Below are 23,741 nucleotides of genomic sequence, written 5' to 3'. Positions count from 1 at the left end.
AGGGTTAGTTTATTTCTTACTTTCTTCTGTACCCAAGTCGCTGCTATTATTGCCTCTTTCCTTCCAGGCCATCACAGAGCCATGAACCAGCAGCACATGATGCCTTCCCAAGCCTTCCAGATGCGGCGTTCCCTGCCTCCAGATGACATCCAGGATGACTTTGATTGGGATTCAATTGTGTAGGGCTTGTTTCTGCAAGACACCAGACCCTAACGTTACCTTTCTGTGCAGTGAAGGGAAAGGTTTAAGAGAATCCAGTTGAGAAAACAAACTTGCTAATCACTTTACCAATGTTATCAAAATTACTTTTGAAGACAATCAGAAGGATTTTAGCTGGATAACTTACTGCTTTTATCTGACCCAAACAAGTACTACATGTTTGTCTCCCTGCCAGCTGCCCTATGTAGCTCCTAACTGTTGTGTGATTTGGACGGCTTTTTGCGTATTTGTGTCAGTTTGATGTTAACCACAAGTGCCAGACTGATTTTTCAGACAGAGCCTATTTTGCTGCAAGCAGTTTATATAAAGATACATATGTGTAAATATATGTACAAAAATTACCGAAAGGCTTCAGTTTTTTCTAATTGGATTATTATGTCTTGAAAGGAAAGTTATTGTCAGTTTTTATTCCTTGTTAGGCTATTTTCTGCAGTATGCTTTTAACTGATGTAGGAAACTGAAAGGAAATAGATTTTTTCCAAAGCCCAGTATCCCTTATTTAATCTATTTTAGAAATGTGGGTAATGAATTCTACCTAGTAAGTCAAGGAAACCAGAATTTGACACTCTCCAACAATCCAGAGGGGCACGTTGCTCCTGAGCAGCGTGAAGAACTGACCAAATTGGTTTTGATGTTGGGGATCATGGAGTATTTATGTCTGCTTTTCCAAATCTGCGTTACAACAGATCTAAAATGTGTTGATCGGTAAGAAATTGGGCATTGCCCGGCTCTTTAAACACATCAGTGCTTCCACATTCACCTGTGTATTTATTATTCAAAAGTGTTATTTTAATATTTATTGCTACCTTCTGTGAATGCTTAGCTCCTGTTGGGTTCATTAAGGAGAAATGTGTCTGAAAGCACAGAATTATTATTATTTTTTTTCTTTTTTTGAGGTGGAGTCTCGCCCTGTCGCCCAGGCTGGAGTGCAGTGATGCAATCTCAGCTCACTGCAACCTCCGCCTCCCGGGTTCAAGCAATTCTCCTGCCTCAGCCTCCCGGGTTCAAGCAATTCTCCTGCCTCAGCCTCCCGAGTAGCTGGGAGTGCAGGTGCACACTGCCATGCCTGGCTAATTTTTTGTATTTTAGTAGAGACGGAGTTTCACCATGTTGCCTGGGCTGGTTGCAAACTCTTGAGCTCAGGCAGTCTGCCTGCCTCAGCCTCCCAGAGTGCTGGGATTACAGACGTGAGCCACTGCGCCCGGCCCAGAATTACTTTTCTTGATAAGAATTTACAGATAAGACACTCAGACATTGTGTCATTCTCTGTCATCACTCCTTTTGCCATGTGAATAGATTTCTGTGTCTTGGCATTCTTGCTGATTCAGACTTATTAGTTAAATCGGATTTTTCTGGAATTTGAATCAGATTCCATTTGGGCAACAACAGCAGGGCAGTGTTTCTAAAGCAAGTTTCCCCACTCATCTAGGTTGTCTTTAAAGGAGGATAGAGCCACTTACAGTTTTATTTGCTTCAGTGTTTAATGTAGATATTATGTGGCCTGCTGTTTCTGTTGTCTTATATGTCTGTGTATGCATGACATTTGGTCCCTTTCTTTGAAATGCAGCCCACCTCTTATGGGTTTTTTAGTGGTGGTGGTTTGTTTTGTTTCGTATCATATCACAGTTTGCATGGACTGATTATCTTAGTTTTATGATAAAACTAGAAGAAATGAGGGTTTTTTTTTTTAATGAATAGATTTTGAATTGATTCTTTAGACCCAAAAAAAAGTGTCAATTCTAATGGGGAAATATGTTCCATCAAGTCAAAGAGTAACAACTGCTCACTAGTTGCTTTTTAGCATCTCTGGTCTTATCAGCCATGCTAAATCACTTTAGCCTTAGTGATTCTATGGTTGAGTAATCTCTACTTGAACTAAACAAACATCTTTTGTTTCTGTGTGTGTGTGTGCTGTGTGTGAGAGAGTGTGTGTGCGCGCGCGTGCGCGTGTGTGTGTGTTTTAATGGAGTGTTGCCTTGAATGAATCACTGCGAAGCCAGCCATGGTAAGGGCTGGTGAGGTTGGGGAGAAAGGAAGAGCTTTATGTTTCTCTGTTGTTTGGACCCTACTTGGCATGAAAAAGGAAGCTCAGTTCCAGCCCCTTGGATCAACGAAAATCAGAGGATTCTGGAAAGGCAGCCAACTTGCGCCTCTTAGAAGGATCAGAGGCAAGATGAGATGGCAGCCTGCAGAGTAAATGCTTGAAAAAAGAGGGGTGATTTTCAATGACTTGCTTAAGTCACTGTTTTCTAGACACCAAAATAGCTGTTTTGAAACTGTTTTAATTGCTTGGGTAGCAATGTGCACTTTAAACAATTTGGATATTGGAATGCAGTCTCATACTGAGTGATTTGAGTAGAACCACTGATGATGATTTTATAAATTGTGTGAAGCGAATTTCCCATTTGGCAATCATTTACTGATTTGCAGTGATTAATATTTTTATGAGAATTTAAACTTAGCAAGAATGGCCATGGAGGCAAAGCCTTCACCCAGACCCATCCCACTCTCCTGTGATCCAGGTGGTCCAGGAGCCCAGGACAGGCCTTGTCTGTGGGCCCTGGCCAGACAGGGTTACCTGGTGAGGTGCAGAGAGTCCCTCTAGTGGCCGTTTTGTATGGTAGTTGCTAATGCAGAACAAGTTCTGTCTTGGGCTTAAATTGACTGAAGACTTTAGGGGGAAAGAATAGTAAATGCATGTAAACAAATGGGGGCACTCTGTCCAGGAGAATAATCCGACTGGCATTTGTGGCAGTTTTTTGAAATGTAAATGTATTCATGTGTGTTCTTGTAAATACGTGTCGCTCAGATGTCCTTTGAAGTGGGAGGGAATCAATCCGGGGATAATTTCAAATGGAATAGAGTATTTTGATATTGTTCATTCAGAGGGTGATGTGTACATATCTATATTGTATATATGTGATGAAAATGCATTGGCTTTTTGTGCAGATACAACCTGCTCTCTGTACTGCTGTTGGACAGTCAGTGTTTTAATGTTTCTACAGTTTTGCTATTGCACGATTTCATATTTTGCCTCTATGATGAACGGCAACCATTATTTGTAACTGTTTAGTGCTGTAAAGAAATATTCCAAGTGTCATTAGGATTGTTGCTGCCAGAACTGATATGCATGAATGGCACTTAAAATAAATATATTATGTTAACTCTATTTACAACACTGATTAGTCTCCGTTGTTTGCTGTAATTGAAGAAGTGAGAATGGAGCTAGTCCAGGTGCAGAAACCCCACAGCCAGGACCCCAGAGTCCTTGGGGTCACTGAGATTGTGTCCTTTGCATTACTACCTGAGAACAGTAATTGCTGCCATTTAGTGAGCATCTTATTAGCTCCATGAACTTGGGGAAGTCACTGGATTTCCCTGGGTCTCATTTTCCTTATTTGCAGCACCAGTACAATGAGGATAGTATCTGCCTCCTAGAGTTGTAGTGGGATTTACATGAATTAGTATATTTAAACATTTAGGACAGTACATGGGACATAAAGCATACTGGTACTCAGTATGTGCCAGGTGCTGTGCTAAGTGTATATTGTGGTCCTCCTTTTACCTACATGGGAACAGCTCAGATAGAGGTATAGAAACTTGTCTAGATTCTTTAGTTGGCAGGTGATAGAGCAGAGATTTGAATCCAGGTCATTTGATTCCAGGCATCATGTTTTTTGCACAATCCTCTCATACTTCCTGAGGGAATTCCCCTCTCCCTACACCCTGCCCTCGCCCCCTGTCTTGTCCCCAGCATTGCCTTCCCAGAGCTATTTCCAAAAGGTGAAAGCGGGGCTTTACATTTGCTGAGCACATACTCTGTGTCAAGCCCTCTCATGAGAAATCCAGAGATGAGGTAGCCGCAGTTCCTGCCTTTACCGGGTACAGGCTTGCCCAGGACAGGTAGCAAATGCCAGCCCAGGGAGGCTATTCTGAAGGTATGCTCTGGTAAGGCAGGATTCTGGTGATGAGGAGTTAGGTCATACTGAGGATTGGGGCCGTGGTTTAGGAAAGGCTCCAGGTATGGGCTACCAAGTTGAGTCTTCAAAGGGTTCCAGACAGATGGGAGGAGGTATTGCCATTTACACCATTACCTTGGGCAAGGCATGGGAGCTACCTTAGCGTGGGGGTTGTGGGTTGAGGTGGGAGAAGTGCAGGGCTGCTGGTCAAGAGCTGAGCATAGCAATTCTGTGAGAAATGCTGTCCCCACTTCACTGATGTGGAAACAGGTCCGGAGAGGCTAAGCAACAGGCAGACCAGCCATGTGGCTGGAAGTGAGATTAACCTGGAGTCCCTCCCACTCTAGAAGGGGGACCTTTTCATCAATCCCATGATCTACCCAAAGCCTCAGGCTGCTTCTAATGTAACCCACACAATGCTACCAGAAACATCTTTGGCAGTTTTACAGATAGGGAAACAAGGCCCAGAAAAGTTAACCTGCCCAAATTCTCACAGCTAATAGAGGAGCTGGAATAATTCAGTCCAGACCTAACTCCAGAGTTCATTTCCTTTTATCTCACTGCTATCTAAAAAAAGGAATTTTCCCAAAGCCAAGGATAGTTACTATCCTCCGTGTGTGTGTCCATGTGTCCCTCTGTGTTCCTTGGAGGGAAAGCTGTGCTTCACTCCCATCACAAGCATTTGTCATTCGCGGTGCCTCTGAAGGACTGTAGTAAGGGCACCACTAAATGTGGTCACCTTGTGCTGATTCAGATGCAGCTGAAGTATACTTCTGAGCAAATGAAAAGGCGATTAAGATGCATGTATAATTCTCAAGGTTTTAAGATACTACAGTGTGCAAAGGGCTGCTGTTTATAGATGTGACCCTTATCAGTTGGGTAAAGGAGTCCTGGAAAAACCATGTAATCATCAGTTAACATTCACTGAAGGCTTGATAGCTTCTTGGCCTTTGGGCTAAGATCAAATGCATTGAAGGTTTGACTGCATTAAATGCCCTAGAATTACAGCACTATCCTAAAAGCTTCAAGCTGGAAGGGGCCTTAGAAATCAACTAACACAACCCCCACATTTTGTTGTTGGAGAACATTGAGACCCAGAGAGGGAAGGGTCTGCTCACATTTCACATAGTCAGTTAGGGAAAATTTGGGGGAAGGGAATGAAGAATGTCATTTGCTTGGCAGCGATTTAAAATTCCTACACATACTGTCTTATTTGATTGCACAATAGTCTGATGATGTAGTACTGTTACTGCCCTCTTTTTACAGAAGAGGAAACAGCTTTGGAGAGGTGAGACACAACGGAGTTGTATCATGAATGCGTTCAATCAAAGCATGTAAATTCAGTTGTATATACTTGGCCAAAAAGAGAAGGAATGAAAACTTTAAATAATGTGATGGTGGAGTATCCACCTGTGATGGACATGTGCCCCTGAGTGTGAGATGGAAGATGCAAATCTGAGTCTATAACTGGTATTTGCTTCCATGTACCTTCTGCGTGAGCATCTCATTACTGAGTCAATTCCAGTGGATAAAGATACACGTGTTTGGTGCAGCATTGTCTTGGGTTCAAGCCAGCAGCTTCTTCCAATGCTCAAAGACAGACTTCAACCAAGAACTAGAAAAACTGGCGAGGTTGGGCTTATTGAGACATGTTTATCCACAAAAGTGCTGCCTTCCCAAAGGATTTTCAAGAGTGATTTTTGAACTTACCTCCTTGGACTCTTCCCTTAATATATGTGACTAGTCAACATGTACAAAACAGAGACTTGGTAATTGACTGTGTCAGAACCAGAATTCAACCCTAGGTCAGGGCTTCAACCCCCAGCTCTCCTGCAGTACCCTCTAAGCAATGCTGACCTCAGAAGTACAGAATTGGACAGCTACTCTTTATTAAAAGCCCCTGTTACTTAATATTACTTATCCTAAGCAGCTGATGTGGATTATCATATTTACTCTTGGAAATAACTGTGTGTGGTAGATACTGTTATTATCAGCTTCATCTTGCAGAGCCACAGAAATGAAGTCCCTTGCCCAAGGTCATCCAGCTTATAGGTGTTACAGGTAATAATAGTAATAGCAACAGTAAAGCTGGGGTTTTGAACCTAGGCCATCCAGCTCCAATGTCTGCGCCATTCACCACCACACTGTGCTGTCTCAGGCCCTGTTCCCGGAGCGACCAGGCGGAGAATGAGGGCCTTAGAACAAAGCCAAAGCTACTTTGCAATGAGGCTGTAGTGAGTGCCTGTGGCCACTAGAGGGCGGGGCTGCCGGCTGTGCACCTTTCCTCTTTTGGAGGGGTTTTTTTTACCCTTGCTTAGGGCTGTGCTCCCTTTCTCTGCAGCCCCCAGATTTTGGTGCTCCTAAAGAAAGGTAGGGATTCCACTAGCCAGCCCTCAGAATCTGTGCCCCTCCTCTCCTGTGTCAGAGCTTGCTGGAGGAAGCCAAGGAGCCTGTCTAGTTCTCAGCCACATACTGCTGGGGCCCACTCTAGAGCTGCCTCTGAAGCCTGCCGCCCCATCCCAGCCTCCTGGTGCCTGTGGCTCCCTTGCTCCAGGACTCAGGTGGGAGAAGGTGCCCACTGTCAACCCCACACTCTGAGGCTCCTCAGGCTCTGCTCCTTCCTCTTCTGGGGCCAGCTAATGCTGGGGGCTGGCATGGTTTCTGCACGCATTGAGAGGGCTGTGGTCCAGCCAGCCATGCGCCTTGCCACTGGGCAGCTACGCTTGCCCCCCCACCAGCCCTGCCTCTGAGCCGGAGCAGGCCTTGTCTCTACTTGTACACCAACTCCTTCGGCTGTCACAAACAATGATGGTTATTGCCACATTTGCCAGGTCCCTGCTTGGCACTGGACAGCCATTACCTGAGTGAGCATGCCCAGATGCCTTGTGAGGTTGGTGTCATTATCTTTTATGGCTGGACATTGCCAACTCAGGTGAAGTGATTTGCCCAAGGTCAAAGCCAGCGAGCGAGGCTGGCAAGAGGACAGGAACCCACATCTGCCCCAGGCGTGCCTGCTCTTCTCGAGGGCGCGCTGTCTCTTCCATAGTACTCCCCAGCTGCCCTGACCACCCTCTGGTCACCCTACCCCAGAGGCAGGCCTGAGCTGGCCTCATGGTGGACAGATGGCACCACTTTCACCCCACATCCCCCAAAGGTCAGAGAGGCAACTTCCTGTCCCAGACAATGGCAATAAAGACGTCCAAGGACACTTCCCAACCTTCCCATGCCTGAGTGACGTTCATAGGCAGAGGCCTTCCTGGAACAGCCCGCTGTTTCCGTGTGACTGTGTGTGACCATATGTGGGCAAGGCCTTGTGCGTGTGTGCTCGTATGCTTGTGTGAGCATGTGAGTCTGTGGCTGAGCATGTGATATGTTGTAGCCTGTGTGATAGTGACTGGGACTTTGTGTATCTGTGTGTGCCCATAAAGGAGACAGAAGACAGGAAGATTGCTCCTCACTCAAATTTGATGACTTGATAGCCACTCCCTCCTCCCATTAGGATAGGGGAACTTGCAGGAGGAGGGAGACGCTTGCCTGGGTTGGAGCTGAGTTCACAGGCACTGTCAGGGTTAGACCTGTGGGTCTGATACAAATTTTCTTACCATACCCCTGGCTTGTCCTTGTGGCTTTGAGGAGTCCTCCCTCCTTTATCCCTTTGAGCTAGATCCCAGATCTATACTGGCTCCTGCCCCCAGGCATCCCCTCCCCTGCCGCCCTAAGGCTTTTACACCAGAAGTTGCTCCAAGAAGAGCAGCTCAGCCTGCACGTTCCCTGCAGGCCCCATAAGCTAGCAAAATACTTGAGGCAATGGAAAGAATTCAGAGTTTGGAGTCAGAAGAACCTAGAATTCTGTTTGGGTAAGACATTGCCCTCTCTGAGCCTCAGTTTGCTCATCTGTAAAATGGGGATGCAGTACTTCACCTCAACGTGTTATTGAGACCATCAGTGAGGAGTCAGATGGCAAAAGCTGCCCTGGCACATATTAGGTTCCCACGGGCGGTCTTCCCTTCTCTGTCTCCCTCCCTGTCCATCTGTTGCCAAGTTGCCAAGACCAGTTGCTTTTCCTGCCATTCTATGCTTCCAATCCACCCCCTGCCCTTCTGGGGCACTGCCGGGGTGGAACACAGACCTTCTCTCCTGGACCCGTGCAGCAGCCATCGCTAGACAGTCCACTTTCAACGCCAAGTGCCAGGGCCCTCCTTCTGAATCATGACTCTTACCAAGGCCTCCCCTACTCTGAAACCCCCTATAGCTCCCTGCTGTCACCAGGTGAAGGGCAAAGCTCCTCAGCCCGGTGTGTGAAGCCGCCTTCTCTGGGCTGCTGGCCCATGAGTCCTCGAAACAACCTCTGCTTCCACCTCAGCCACCCCCGCTTTGCCCTTTATGCTTCCTGCTGCCAGGCCTTTGGCTCGCAGTTCTCCCCTCGATGGGTCCAAATCTTCCCATTGATCAAGACCTGTTGCAAATGCTACCTTGTCGGGTAAGCATTCTATGACCTGGTGCCAGGAGGACCGGTAGCCTCGGCTTGTTCCTCCCTTGTCCCAGGGAGTCTGTGCCCATGCCCTACCCTCCCTGTAGCCTGTGGGCTCTGCGAGCGTCTTCTATGGGGGCAGGTGGAGGGAGCTCCAGCTGTGCTCTCCTTCCCTGTCAGCCTTTGGGTGTGGGAGGTTGTCTTGGTGGCCAATGCCCAAAGCAGGCTGGGGGACGCGGGAGAAGGCTGCAGCTGCTGTCCCACTGAGGGGGAGCAGATGGTGAACGGAGCTTCTTCACCGCCTCTTCCTGGTCAGGCCACAGGGCCCTGAGATGACACCGCTGAGCAAACAGCCAGGCACGCCCCCTGCCCACTCCCCAGCTGCCCCTTGGAGCATCAAGGGAAAGAGCCGGGCCACCCAGGGCCTGGGGGTGGGGGAGAGATCCCTCCACCCTAGCCTGGACTTGGGCTTCAGCCAAAAGGCTTCCAATTCCAACTCAGCCATCCACTTTCTGTGTGACATTGAGCACTCTTTCTGAGAGCCTCAGTTTCATCCTCTAAGATGGACATCATTGACCTACCTCACAGGGTCTGACTCAGTGGCCACTCCTTTCTTTTTCCTTTTCCCTAGAAGGGGGCAAAAATGGGTGTTTGGGACCAGGAAGACAGTGCAGAGGAATGGGATGGACTCAGTAGAACTTTAGGCTTTTCTTTGGCAGTTGAGAGAACTGGATTCTGTTCTGGGATTTCTAGCTATGTGACCACAGCTGCCACCCACTCCACCTGGCAATGAGTCTGAAGTATTGTGCTTTCCTCTAGGCTGAGGTAGTCCCATGCTTGTGTCCACACTTATGCTTTCTGTTGGTTGGGTACCCTTATGCAGTGCACAACCAATACAACTGTACACAGCACCCCTGTATGCACCTTTGGGAAAATTATACTTTCTTAACCTCTCTGAGCCTCTGAGCTTCAGTTTACCCATGTATAAAATAGGGTTATGCAGTTATTTCTTAGGTGTTTCCAGTGCTGTCAGGAGGTTCACATATATTGTAATGTCTGCCTCAGGCAGTTCTGGATTCTTATAGGAACCAGAGATTGTTACACCCTCCAAGACACATTTACAAGCAGGTTGGAGAGCTGTGTATTGTGGACCACACCCCTTTCAAGGTTACACAGATCTGTACTGGAGTCTTCAGGTTCCCACCTGGGCTCTGTTCCAGGCCTTCCTGCTGAGGTTCCATTAGGCCTCTGGGCCTGTGGGAATGGGGGAACTGAGCCTTAATGGTCCCAATTTTACTGTGCACACAGGAACCATGATAAGATCACCTAGACACAAGAATCAAACATCAGCATCCTCAGAGACCGGAGGGCTGCCCCAACAGCATGGCAGAGCCTCTGCAGCTTCTGGAAGTGGGTGAGGGATGGCGGGGCTTCAGGGAGCGAGACCGGTTTCCACATGTGTAAAGCACTTGGCCAGAGCCTGGCACAGGGTGAGTCTTGATAAATATTAGCTGCTGTCATTAATGTGATGATCATTACAAACGCTACAACCTGCCTCATTCTTTAAAGACTCAGTGGTACCTACTAAGTGCCAGGCCTTGTATGAGTGCCGGGGCCTCAGTCGAATAGGACACAGTCTCTGCTTTCAAGCAGCTCCCAGGGCAGTAGGCTAAACAGACAATTTGCTAAGTTCTGTGATGGGAAAGGTGGAGGAGGCTGGTGGAGCTCAGAGGAGCAGAAATGGTCTTAACTCAGGCTTGCCGGGGCTGGGGTCAGTTTGGAGAGGCTTCCAGAAAAACTGAAATTTGCAATCTAGCTGTTATTGTCTCCATTTTTTAGAGCAGAAACTGAGGCTCAGAAAGGTCATGCAGCGTTTTTCCTCGCTCTGTTGCCCAGGCTGCAGTATGGTGGTGCAATCTCGGCTCACTGCAACCTCTGCCTCATGGGTTCAAGCAATTCTCCTGCCTCAGCCTCCCGAGTAGCTGGAACTACATGCATGTGCCACCATGCCCGGCTAATTTTTGTATATTTAGTAGAGACGGGGTTTCACTATGTTGGCCAGGCTGGTCTTGAACTCCTGACCTCGTGATCCACCCACCTCTGCCTCCAAAAGTGCTGGGATTACAGGCGTGAGCCACCGCGCGCCCGGCCGGTGACACTGGATTCTAATACGGGGCTGTCTGGCTCCGAAGCCTGAGCCCTTGAAGCCACAGCACCCCAGGTTTAAGTCCCTCCTTCTGGGTCCCCTCCAGGGAGTCCTTTGGGATCCTGGTTGAATGGAGAGCTCAGCAGGGCCTGATCACAAAAACCTTGAATGCCAGGCAAGGGAGGCTGGCTTTCTTCCAAAGGGTTTGGGCAGCCACTGATGGGTTTTCAGAGCGGGAGGCAGGCAGGACAGGTGGCATGGCCTGGAAGGCTGTTAGGAGCAAGAGTTTGCCAGAAAAGGCAGTCTTGGAGTGTGGGAAACCCCAACAGCCTCAGACCCTCCTTCTACCCATATGGGAAGAATGAGGGATGTGGGGGTGCTGGGGACCAGGGCCTGAGGACTCAGGGTGTGGGCTGGGGTGGGAGGCAGGAAGCTTGGAGTTCAGGGAAGAGCCCAAGATCCAACTTCTAGCAGCTTCAGAGCAGGCTGCAGAGGTCCTGAGCACCCTGGAGGTTCAGAGGGGAGGAGGCCTGAACTCACAGCTGGGGCCAGACTAGGCAGAGGGGCTTGGGGAACAAGGGAAGGGGAGTTGGTTCCCATTTCCCAGGGTAGAGGTCAGAGGTGGAGTTGGGTAGGGGAGGACCCTAAGGGCCATGGCTTAGGAGTCACTTCCTCTTTCCCACAGTGTGGAGTGATGTCACTCTTGAACCCACTCCATTCCATCCCTGCCTTATAGCAGGCAAGCCTTGGCCAGGGGGGCTGTGGGAGAAAGAGGCTCAGGGATGAAAGCCCCTGCCCTTTACCCCCATTCCTGCCACAGCTTGGGAGGGGAAAGACCAAAATGACTCAGAAAAAACAGGTCCTCAGCCTGGTGGCCCCACCTAAGCCCCATCCTTAACTGAAAGTCAAATCCCAACCCAGCTTTAGCGTCACACTTAAGCCAGACCCACCCCCATCATAAACCTAACCCAGCCACACCTCCAATCTCTGCTGCAAACGCAACTCCAATCCCAGTCCTGCCAATGAGCCCCAGCCTAGCCCAAAGCAGCCTCCACGTCAGTTACAAGCACCACAACAGCTCAATCTGGACTGCGCCCTCGGCTCCACACCTAACTCTAATTGACCCCGACCCAGCCTCAGCTCCATCTCAACCCGACCCGAATCCAAACCTACTTTAGTGTCGCCCGAATTGAGCCCCAATCCCAACCCCGCTCCAGTCTCCCCAAGCCCCGGCTCCAGTCTAGCATGGATCGCAGCCGCACTCCCGAACTTCTCCCGGTGTTCATCCCCACCCCAGCCTCCGAAACTCCTGCCCCTCACCTTCCCCCCAGCTGCATCCCCCAACATCCTGTTGTTCAGCATCCAAGTCCCATGCCCCGACCCTCAGCCCCATTCCTTCCCCTAACCGCACTCACTTCCACGCCCACTCCCACCTGCACTCAGCGAGGGGACCACTGTGTGGCTGAGCTTGGTGGGCACACACACATGTCCAGGCACGCACACACACCTCAGCACACACACACACCTCAGCGTATACACACACGTCAGCACTCACACACACCTCAGTGTATACACACAAGTCAGCACTCACACCTCGGTGTATACACACACGTCAGCACACACATATCTCAGCACACACGCACCTCAGTGTATACACACGTCAGCACACACACACCTCAGCACACACATGTACCTCAGTGTATGCACACACCTCGGCACACCCACCTCAGCAGACACACCTTAGTGTATACACACATGTCAGCACACACACACGTCAGCACACACACACACCTCAGTGTATACACACGTCAGCACTCACACACACCTCAGTGTATACACACATGTCAGCACTCATATACCACAGCACATACACGCACCTCAGTGTATACACACACAGCACACACACACACCTCAGTGTATACAAACACGTCAGCACACACACCTCAGTGTATACACACACGTCAGCACACACACACACCTCAGCACACACAGCCCACATATGCACCTCAGTGTATACACACACGTCAGCACTCACCTCAGCACACACATGCACCTCAGTGTATACACACACCTCGGCACACACACGCACAACACAGCAGACGCACTCAACTCAGCATACACATACACACCTCAGTGCATACACACACACATATCTCAGTGCATATACACACATGAGCATACACACACATACCTCAGTGCACATACACACACCCCAGCAGACACACACCCCAGCAGACACACATCCCAGCAAACACACACACCTCGGTGTACACACACACATGCCTGTGTATATACACACTGACACACACACACCTCGACATATATATGCACACCTTGCACAGACACAGATACCTTGGTGTACACGGACACACATATACCCCTCAGCATACACACACATACACCTCAGCATATATACACATACACTCCTCAGTGTACACACATGCCTCAGCACACACACACCTTCAGCACAAGCACACATACAAACACACCTTGGCTACACACACCCATCAGGGTATATACAGACACCTTGGCATACACAGACATACACATCTCCGCAGACACACCCCCCCTTAACAAACACACACACACACGCACACACACACACACCAGAAAGGGGTGGGAAATCCAGTGCAGCTGTGAGGACTGCCCTGGGAGCTGGGCCAGGAGCTCCCTGCCCCTCCCTGAGGGCCTTGTCCCGGCAGTTCCCTCCTGGTCAGGCCCAATTCCCTCTTCAGTGTTGACTCTCCCCACCCAGGAATTCCTGCCCAACCTCCCGCCCTAGGGCTGTCCTGGCATCGGGCCAGGTTGGCTGAGTAGAAAGATGACAATCCCAGGGCTACCCTTTCTCCTGTGTCCTGGGGATTCCTGCTCATAACAGCACACAGTGAATGCATGCTGCGCTGAGGGCGCAGTCTGAATGGGGTCAGAGTCTAGAGGGGCGCGGTCACACCCAAGCAATTCCCCAGTGAGATCTGTGGAAAGGGGACTGCATCTGCAGGGGCAAGAGGGGTAGGCGGATTGGGGAGGAGCTCATTCGAGGACACCCTGAGGCTGCAGGGCAGGCATGACAGGATGGAGACCAGCACAGGATGGGGACAGCCTGTGACTCAGACAGGCAGGAGGTCACCAGAGGGGCCAGGGAGGACCAGGAGCTGCGGTGGCTGCTAAAACTAATATGGGAATGGACCTCTGCTGAGCGCCTTCTGTGTGCCAGGCATTGAGCTAAGTGTTTTTAAAACCTCACTTGATTCTCGAAACAATAATGCCTACCACATACCTACCCCATGAGGTAGGTATTATATTGGGTTCCCACAGGGGACACAAGGGACAATGAGACTCAGAGAGGGGAAGGCATCGGCCCAAGTTCACGTGCCTCACAGCTGGGCAGTAGGTGGAACTGAACCCAGGCTGTGCGGAGGGCTTCCTTGAAGTCGCAGCAATCAAACCCAGCCCCTGACTTGCCCTGCAGCCTCCCCCGTGGAATTTCTCACATTTCCCTGAATATTCCAGGCCTGTCTCACCTCCTGGCTGTCCCTTTGGCATGAAATGGCCTTCTGTCCTCAATCCCTTCTCTGAGAAAACTTCCACCTATTCTCCAGAGCTCAGCCCCCAGTGCAGCCCCGTCACCTCACCCTAATCACCCCACCCTAATCGCCCTGCGTTTCATTGTCGGGCTGGGGCCTCCTCCTCAAGGGCAGGGTCTGCCGACCCCACACACCAGCACAGGGCAGTCATGAGTGAATGTGCCTTGTTGGTGAATGAATGCAGGACCCAGCCCGGCTGTGGGTCAAAGTAGGTGCTCAGGGAGGGGCCGGGGGTCCCCCTGCCTGGCTCTTACCTCCTAGGGCTGTCTCGAGCCTTATCTGATAAGGCTGACAGGTGAGCAGATGAGACTGACAAAAGCTTCCGGGTTACTCAGTAACCTACGCTCTTTAAAAGTCCCGCCGCTTCCCCCGGCATCCAGAACAGCCACCCCTCTCTCGGGCACTGCTGCCATGAATGCCCTCCTGCTCTCCGCACTGTGCCTCCTCGGGGCCTGGGCCGCCTTGGCAGGAGGGGTCACCGTGCAGGTGAGTCCTGTGTCCCTACCCTGGCCCAGCAGGCTCCCTGCCCCTAGTGCCCAGGGCTGAGAGCGTAGTCCCCTGAGAGAGTGCCTCCTCTTTGGGGCTGGATTGAGGGTGTGTGTCCGAGGCTTGGCCTTCTTCGAGGAGCTCCCTCTCAGTCCAGCCACCCACACACCTTTCCCTTCAACTTTAGAGGAGAAAGAAACCCAGTGGAGGGAAGAGGAATAACCATATGGGGAAGGCGGGGAGTTGGCCAATTTACTGAGTGTCCCATGTGCCGGCTCCTTCCCCAGCCCCTCACTGTGGCCCCACCATCAACCTGGAAGAAAGGGATTATTAGTCCCATTTTACAGAGGGGAAAACTGAGCCTCACAAAGGTTCTGTAACAGGCCATGGGCACATGGCTATGGGAAGTGCAGGAGTTGGATTTAAATCCAGACCTTACTCCTCAGTTCCGTGCTCAGCCAAAGCACCCCTGTGGGTCCCAGGAACCACGTGGACACCCTGGAGGTCCTGACAGATGGGTGTGCCTACCAGTGCCAATGTTGGCGACAGGCCAAGCTGGCACCTAGCGGGGCCCTGCTCTCTATCAAAGCCAGATTCCGGGAGGCCTTTTATTGCTTCTCAGACAAAAACCAGGCTGCAGGCTGTAGCTGGGGGCCCAGTAATCAGCCGCACCGCTGTCAGGCAGGGGAAGGACAGCCTGGGCTTGGCCACGTGGAGCTACGATGCCTGGGTGCTGGTCCTTTGCCTCTCCCTAAAAATCAGCACACTGGCTCCTACTCATTAGGCACCTATGGTGTTCCTGGAGCTTCACACCCATTTTCTCCATTCCCCATACAACATGCAGAACTTGCGGGTTCCAGAGTGTCCAGCATCACGGAGCCAAGCCAGGGCGTGGGGCCTGAACTCTGCCCCTCACAGTGCCCTGCAGTGGATCGCCTGGCTCCCATATGCCATGAACACTGCCCGTGAGCACCACTGGGCTGGACCGGGGTCAGCATGGGGGGCACAGCCAGGAAGCAGGCTGCAGCCTGGCCTCATGCTCTGGGCTTGTCTCTTCCAGGATGGAAATTTCTCCTTTTCTCTGGAGTCAGTGAAGAAGCTCAAAGACCTCCAGGAGCCCCAGGAGCCCAGGGTTGGGAAACTAAGGAAATTTGCACCCATCCCTGGTGAACCTGTAGTTCCCATCCTCTGTAGCAACCCGAACTTTCCAGAAGAACTCAAGCCTCTCTGCAAGGAGCCCAATGCCCAGGAGATACTTCAGAGGCTGGGTGAGCAGCCTTCTTCCTCTCTGACTGGTGGGGCTTGGGAATGCTCTGGTAGCACTTGAGGAAGAGATGTGCTCTGATTGGTGGGATTTGGAGGAAGTGCTCAGCTCTGACTGGTGGAACTAGGGAGCTTGGCTCTGACTGGTGGGTCTGTTCCACGCCCACTTCAATTCCAAATTGTAATTGCTGAGGTTTGGGAACTAAGACCGTTCATCTGGTCTTAGTTGCCTCTCTTTCAGGTGGAATCTCTGCTTTGATTGGTTGGTTTGAGTGGTCTGTGTGCCCTGGTTTGGGGCAAAAAGCCCAATAGGTCAGAGTACGGGCCTGCTGAGATTCTCCTGGGGCTGAGTGGTGACGTACAAGCTCTGGGCCAAGGGCGGCAGGGGCCTTGAGAGGAAATGCTGGTTCTCATGAGGCTCCATCTCTGTTGTGCAGAGGAAATCGCTGAGGACCCGAGCACATGTGAGATCTGTGCCTACGCTGCCTGTACCGGATGCTAGGGGGGCTTGTCCACTGCCTGCCTCCCCTCTGCAGCAGGGAAGCTCTTTTCTCCTGCAGAAAGGGCCACCCATGATACTCCACTCCCAGCAGCTCAACCTACCCCGGTCCAGTTGGGAGGAGCAGCCTGGGGAGAAACTGGGTGACTGGAGGCCTCGCCCCAACACTGCCCTTCCCTGTCACTCCAACCCCCAGCTAATAAACCAGATTCCAGAGTACTCTGGGTGTTGCCTTCCTTCCTTCCTTCATCCCCTAGTCTACCCTGCCCTGGAAGCTCGGGATGTAACATACTAAGTGAAGGAACCCACTCTCTCCGCTAAGCTGCTCACTGTCCCTGGGGCTGCCACAGCACAGAGGCGTGGAGAGGATCCAGATCTCCAAACCACCGAGGCAGCAGGTGGTGGGGAGGGTTTGCTTCTCTTTCACATCTCCCGAGGTCACCAAATTCACTGAGCCACATGTGAGTAAGGGAGCCAGTCTGAGCGGGTTTGGAAGACCAACGCAGGCACTTGGCCCACTAGAAGACTGGCACCAAACTCTTGGGTATTCAAGGACTTGGCTCCCACCAGCCATGCTAGTGTGGCCTCCAGCCATGACCACATCCCACACCACACCTCTTGCCGTTTCCTCTGCTGCTGCTCACCTCTCCACTGCCCCTCTTCCCACACTACTGTCCAGGCAAACTCCTACTCGGGCTCCAAGGCTTTCGTTCCATGGCCTCTCCTCAAGACAACTTTCTCAACCCCCCAGGAAGAGTCTCAATGCTCCCATTGTGACCTTGACCTTGGTGCTTTCTGGGCACTGTGATCACCCACAACCCTTGCACAGCTCTGGCCACCCTGTTGTGTAATGGCTTCTGTGGGGGAAGTCTCTCTGACCTCCAGACCCACATAGATAATTGCATGAGGATATAAAACAGGGCAGGGTCCCAGCCACAGCTTTTCCAAGCACTGTGTGATCTTTGGAAAGTCACCTTCCCTCTCTGTGCCTCCACCTCTTCCACTATAAAACTGCGGCACTAATATTTCCTGCCTCCCAGGCTGGGTGAAATAATGCATATAAAGCCCTCAGTTCAGGCCTGACACAAACATAAGAGGAATTCAACAAGTGGTAAAACAAACTAGAGAAAAGGGGATCAGGATCAGGCTGAAAGTGGTTCCGACAGGGTGAGGAGGCAGGATGTGGAAGTGAGGCTTGTTAGCAAAGGTAGAGGCAACAAAAAAAAGAGGAGGCAGAACTCCCAGGGGTCCATCTCGAGGAGTGGGGTGGAGGGGAAGTGTCACAAGGGGGATTCCATGGGCTTCAGAATTCAAAACCTGAGGTCTCTTCTAGTTGAGATCAGGAAGGCTTTGTGAAAGGGGAAGGGCAAGTGCATTTGCATCACCTCTCGAGATTTGTACTGGGATGCAGGTAATTTCAAAACCAGTGTGGAAGTAGGGAGAAAGAGGGTGTTGCAGAAGGTGGGAATGGTGCAGAGAGACACAAAGACACTGGAATGGTTCAGTCAGGACAGAGTGGAGCTTGGGAGGGCAGACAGGACTGAGTTTGAGCCTTTCTGTGTCATTTACAAGCTGAGTGTCCCTCTCTGAGGCTTGGTTTCTCATCTGAAAGTGAGGATGATAACAGACCCTACCTCCCAAGGTTGGCAGGGGATTAAGTGAGATGTGTGGTGGAGTAGAATCATTTAATGTCCTAACTCTGGAGCCAGACTCTTTGGGTATAAATCCTGGCTCTATCTTTTACAGCTATGTGCCTTTAGGCAGGGTACCTAGCCTGTTCTCTCCTCAGTTTTCTCGTCTTTAAAATGGGAAAGATAAGAATCCATATATCGTAGGGTTGAGTGAAGAGTAAATGAAAAAATGCTGGAAAAACTCTTAAAACTCCACTGGTTTTGAACAACCACTAGGTCAAATAGGAAATCAAAAGGAAAATTGAAAAGTATCTTGAGACAAGTGAAAATGAAAATACAGCATACAAAAGCTTATGGGGTGCAGCAAAAGCAGTTCAAAGAGGGACATTTATAGCAATAAATGCCTACATCAAAAAAGAAGAAAGATTTCATATAAACAACCTATTGTTACACCTCAAGGAACTAAAAAAGAAGAACAAACTAAGCCCAAAGTTGAAGAAAAGATCAGAGCAGAAATAATTGAAATAGAAACTAGAAAAACAATAGAAAAGATCAACAAATGTAAGAGTTGGGTTTTTGAAAAGATAAATAAAATTGCAAAATCTTTAGCTAGACTAAGAAAACGAGAGAAGACTCAAAAGCATTGGAAGCTATCCCTTTAACATCAGGAACAAGACAGGTGTGCCCATTCTTGCCACTTTTATTCAACATAGTACTGTACTGGAAGTCCTAACCAGAGCAATTAGGCAAGAAAAAGAAATAAAAAAGCATCCAACTTGGAAAGGAAGAAGTTAAATTGTCTGTATTTGCAAATGACATCATCTTATGTATAGAAACTCTAGATATTCTACTAAAAAGCTATTAGAATAAGCAAATTTAGTAAAGCTGCAGATTACAAAATCAACATACAAAAATCAGTAGCATTTCTATAATTAACAGTGAATGATCTGAAAAAGAAATCAAGAAAACAATCCCATTTAAACGCAACAACAACAACACACATCTTAGGAATAAATTTAACCAATGATGGAAAAGAATCATACACTAGAAAAACATAAAACATCGATGAAAGAAATTAAACAAGATGCAAATAAATGGAAAGGTATTCCATGTTCATGGATTGGAAGAATTAATATTTTTAAAATGTTTATACTATCCAGAATGAGCCACAGATTTAATGCAATCCCATGCAATCCCTATCAAAATTCCAATTTCATTTTTTCACAGAAATAGGAAAAACAATCCTAAATTCCCCAAATAGCCAAAGCAATGTGGAGCAAAAAAGAAAAAGCTGGAAACATCACACTACTTGATCTCAAAATCTACTACAGAGCTGTAGAACAGCATAGTACTGGCACAAAGCAGACAACGAGACTAATGGAACAGAATAGAGAGAGCCCAGAAATAAATCTAGACATTTACAATCTGATCTTTGACAAAAGTGCCAAGATCACACAATGGGGAAAGGACAGTCTCTCCAATAAATGGTATTGGTCCATGCAGAAAAATGAAATTAGACACTTATTTAACCTCATGTACAAAAATTAACTCAAAATGGATTAAAGTCTTAAACTTAACACCTGAAACTGTAAAGCTACTGGAAGAAGGCAGGAGCAGTGGTGAACACCTGTAGTCCCAGCTACTTGGAAGCTTGAGGCAAGAGGATCACTGGAGCCCAGGAATTCGAGGCCAGCCTACACAACATGGTGAGACCTTGCCAAAAACAAACAAACAAACAAACAAAAAGCACCAAAACCCAAAACAAAACAAAACAAAATAACAACAACAACAAAAAATGTACTAGAGGAAACATAGAGGAAGACTTCTTGACATTGATCTTGGCAAAGATTTCTTGCCTATGATCCCAAAACCACAGGCAATAAAGCTAAAAATAGACAAAAAGGAGTGCATCAAATCAAACTGCTTCTGCACAGGTAAGGAATGAAAAGAATCTATAGAATGAGACAAAATATTTCAAATGAAACATATGCTAGTGGATTAATATCCAAAATATATACAGAATTCAAACAATTCAATAGCAAGAAAACAAATAACCCAATTTAAAAACAGGCAAAGCAACTGAATAGACATTTTTCTTTTCTTTTCTTTTTTTTTTTTTTTTTGAGACGGAGTCTCGCTCTGTCACCCAGGCTGGAGTGCAGTGGTGTGATCTTGGCTCACTGCAACCTCCGCCTCCCGAGTTCAAGTGATTCTCCTGCCTCAGCCTCCCGAGTAGATGGGATTACAGGCATGTGCCACCATGTCCAGCTAATTTTTGTATTTTTAGTAGAGATGGGGTTTCTCCATGTTGGTCAGGCTTGTCTAGAACCCCTGACCTGAGGTGATCCACCCGCCTCGGCCTCCCAAAGTGCTGGGATTACAGTGGTGGGCCACCGCGCCCAGTGACATTTTTCAAAAGAAGACATACAAAAGGCAAGGAGGTATATGAGAAGGTGCTCAACGTCACTAATCAACAGGGAAATGCAAATTAAAATCATGAGGCGATATCAGCTCACATCTGTAAGAAGGACTTTTGTCAAAAAAGAAAAAAAAGATGCTTGCTGAGTATGGTGGCACCCACCTGTATGTAATCCTAGCTACTTGAGAGGCTGAGATGGGAGGATCACTTGAGCATGGGAGTTTGAGACCAACCTGGGCAACGTAGCAAAATCCCATCTCAAATAAATAAATAAATAAATACACACACATTAGCAAAAAGAAAAGATAACAGGTTTTGGCAAGGGTGTGGAGAAAATGGAACCCTCACACACTGTTGGTGGAAAATAATGTAGCATAGCCATTATGGAAAACGGTATGAAGTTTCCTCAAAAAATTAAAACTAGAAATGCCATATAATCCAGCAATCCCACTTCTGGGCATATAGCCAAAAATACGAAATCAGTATGTCAAAGAAATATCTGCAGTCTCATATTTATTTTAGCATGATTCGCAATAGTCAAGATATAGAATCAACAAAGGTGTCCATCAACAAATGCATGGATCAAGGAAATGTGATATATACATAACACAATGAAATGCTATTCAGCCTTAGAAAAAATCCTGTTGTCTGTGACGAAGTGGATGAAACTGGGGGACATTATGCTAAGTGAAATAACCCAGGCACAGAAAGACAAATCCTACATGATCTCACTGAAATATGGAATCTAAAAAAGTTGAACTCATAGAAGTAGAGTAGAATAGTGGTTACCAGGGGTTGGGGTTTGGGAGGAAGTGGGGAGATGGTAAAGAAAGAAGAAGGAAAAGAAGAAGCTCCGCCAGGCCCACAGAGAGCAGCTGGTTGATGCTGGTATCATTACTGCTTCTGGGCAGCAGCACGGCCGTGTGGCTGGCACATGGCAGGACTCAAGACAGTGGCAGTTCTCTTTGCTGTCTCCAGCAGGCAGGTGGGAAGCCAGCATAGCTGCAGGAAGCAGTGGCAGACGAGTCTAGATCTAGATAGTGCACGAGCTCCGGTTAGACTTGGTAGGTGGCAGTGTGGAGCCACGGAGCAGTGGGGGCACCATCAGGGTGGTGCTGCGGTGCTCCTCTGGCATGGTGGGCATGGAGGGCCCACAGGACGCAGGGCCAGGAAGGAAGGTCTGGCCTGGCCCAAAGGTAGCGATAAAGGCCCCAGTGAGTGAGGATGGAGGGGTGAGAAATAGGGGCCCAGAGAACTATAGGAGGCATTGCAAAGGCCCTTCACCAGCCCTGCCTGTGGGGTGAGGGCAAGGAGGAATCTGTAGTCTGGGAGATTGCAGGACTCATGAGCAGAACTAAGCAGCTGTCTTGGGCACGCACCCAGGTCTTCGGGAGCTGAGTTCAGATGGCATAGCCCCTTGGCCTCCGACTTTCCTCTTTCCCGGCTGCCTAGGACCAAGGCTTTGGGGGAGCCCACTCTGGAAAGGTCCTGCTCCCAGGAGTTCCCAGCATGGTCCCCGGCCTGAATAAAGACACTGAGGTTGGCTGCAAGGAAGTGGAGGCTGCACTGGGCCCCTGTCAGCCATCATCAGCTGGAGCAAGGCAGTAATATGATGGTCAGAGCATGGACCCTGGCCCACATGTCCTGGGAAGGGCCCTGCCTTGTCACTTTGCTTGGTCTATGATCTGGGCTTAGTTTTTCTCTCTGTACCTGACTCTTCTTAGACTGGATGGGGTGATAATAACCGTATCCACTTCATCGGTCTGTTGTGAGGACTCCATTAGTTACCATGAGTGCCAAGTGAGTAGGATAGTGCCTGGGATAGAGCGAATGCTCAATCAACATGGGCTATTATAACTATAATAAGAATAATAATTTTTATTTTTTTCAATTTTTTTCTGAGACAGGGTCTTGCTCTTGTTGCCCAGGCTGGAGTTTAGTGGTGCGATCTCAGCTCACTGCAACCTCCGCCTCCTGGGTTCAAGTGATTCTCTTGCCTCAGCCTCCCGAGTAGCAGGGATTACACGCCTGGCTAATTTTTGTATTTAGTAAAGACGGGGTTTCGCCATGTTGGCCAGGCTGGTCTCAAACTCCCGACCTCAGTGATCTTCCCACCTTGACCTCCCAAAGTGCTGGGGTTACAGGCATGAGTCACCACGCCCAGCCTATAATTATTATTATTTTTAAAGACAGGGTCTGGCTCTGTTGCCAAGGCTGGAGTGCAGTGGTGTGATCGCAGCTCACTATGGCCTCAACCTCCTAGGTTCAAGTGACCCTCCTGTCTCAGCCTCTTGAGTAGCTGGAACTACAGGCAAGTGCCAACACTTCTGGCTAATTTTCAATTTTTTCATAGAGATGGGATCTCCCTATGTTGCCCAGGTTTGTCTCGAACTCGTGGCCTCAAGCAATCCTCCCATCATGGCCTCCTAAAGTGCTGGAATTACCGGTGTGAGCCACTGTGCCTGGCCTTTATTAATAAATATTAATAAGGAATATTAATAAGGAATATTATTAATATTCCTTAGGCTGCCAGGATGGAGAGAGGGTGGGAAGGCCTCCCAGCTGGAGCTGGCCAGATGGTCCCTGTGGGGCTGGGAAAAGCGGGAGCTTGGGAGTGAGGATGAAGGCCAAGGGCTGATCTTCTCAGGCAGGCCCCAGGCAGAGTCAGCCCTGATTACGGCTTGGGAGGGCATGCTGCTTGAATCTTCCCTCCACTCTCTCCTTCTGTCTCACCTCCTCCCTGCCCTAATCCCACTCCTGGGTCAGGAGCACAGGTGCTCTTGCTCCGAAGCTGGGGAGGCCTGGAGTTCAGCCTGGGGGTCGCCAGGTCTGGCTGGCTCTGTGGCTTCTGAGCTCTGTGATCCCGGATGCCTCATTCCTGCTCTGAGCCTCAGCTGCCTCGTATTTGGGATGGGGTTCAGTCAATCAACTCCCCGGGACTTGAAAACTTCAGGAAAATTCCTGCCTGGTATTTTTAGTCCAACCTTTCTCCTCAACCCACACTTCTTCTCCAGAAGCTCCTCCCATGGCTCCTGGGGATGAACAAAGCACACATGGACTCGTG

At 49.2% G+C, this 23,741-nt stretch overlaps 2 protein-coding genes across 7 annotated transcripts in view; both read left to right on the top strand.

Moving 5' to 3' along the window:
- FOXJ3 (forkhead box J3) overlaps positions 1–7,337 on the top strand; it is a 146,164-nt gene extending 138,827 nt beyond the window's left edge. For 3 of the 6 annotated variants that reach the window (XM_032160474.2, XM_032160472.2, XM_032160470.2), the window contains one exon: positions 68–7,337. In XM_032160474.2, coding sequence (XP_032016365.1) covers positions 68–183 — 116 coding nt within the window. In that variant the 3' untranslated portion in view covers positions 184–7,337. The remainder of the gene's footprint in view (positions 1–67) is intronic. The other 3 variants (XM_032160471.2, XM_032160469.2, XM_058442005.1) reach the window with 1 other exon arrangement.
- A 7,420-nt stretch (positions 7,338–14,757) lies between these two features.
- GUCA2A (guanylate cyclase activator 2A) lies at positions 14,758–16,846 on the top strand. Its single transcript, XM_032159067.2, has 3 exons — positions 14,758–14,865; positions 15,926–16,133; positions 16,566–16,846. Exons 1-3 carry the CDS (start codon positions 14,791–14,793, stop codon positions 16,628–16,630), a joined length of 348 nt encoding a protein of 115 aa, XP_032014958.1. The 5' UTR covers positions 14,758–14,790; the 3' UTR covers positions 16,631–16,846.
- The last annotated feature ends 6,895 nt before the right edge of the window (positions 16,847–23,741 follow it).

Source organism: Hylobates moloch, unplaced genomic scaffold (genome assembly GCF_009828535.3).
Source record: "Hylobates moloch isolate HMO894 unplaced genomic scaffold, HMol_V3 SCAFFOLD_8, whole genome shotgun sequence".
Classification (NCBI taxonomy): Eukaryota; Metazoa; Chordata; class Mammalia; order Primates; family Hylobatidae; genus Hylobates; species Hylobates moloch.
This window is presented reverse-complemented; position numbering and strand designations above follow the sequence as displayed.

What these genes read in the sequence shown, in the direction of transcription:
- GUCA2A (XM_032159067.2), top strand. Translation starts at nt 14,791, where the DNA reads ATGAATGCCCTCCTGCTCTCCGCACTGTGCCTCCTCGGGGCCTGGGCC. An exon ending in CAGGAGGGGTCACCGTGCAG is followed by an intron (nt 14,866 to 15,925) that starts GTGAGTCCTGTG and finishes TGTCTCTTCCAG; the next exon opens with GATGGAAATTTCTCCTTTTC. An exon ending in GGAGATACTTCAGAGGCTGG is followed by an intron (nt 16,134 to 16,565) that starts GTGAGCAGCCTT and finishes TCTGTTGTGCAG; the next exon opens with AGGAAATCGCTGAGGACCCG.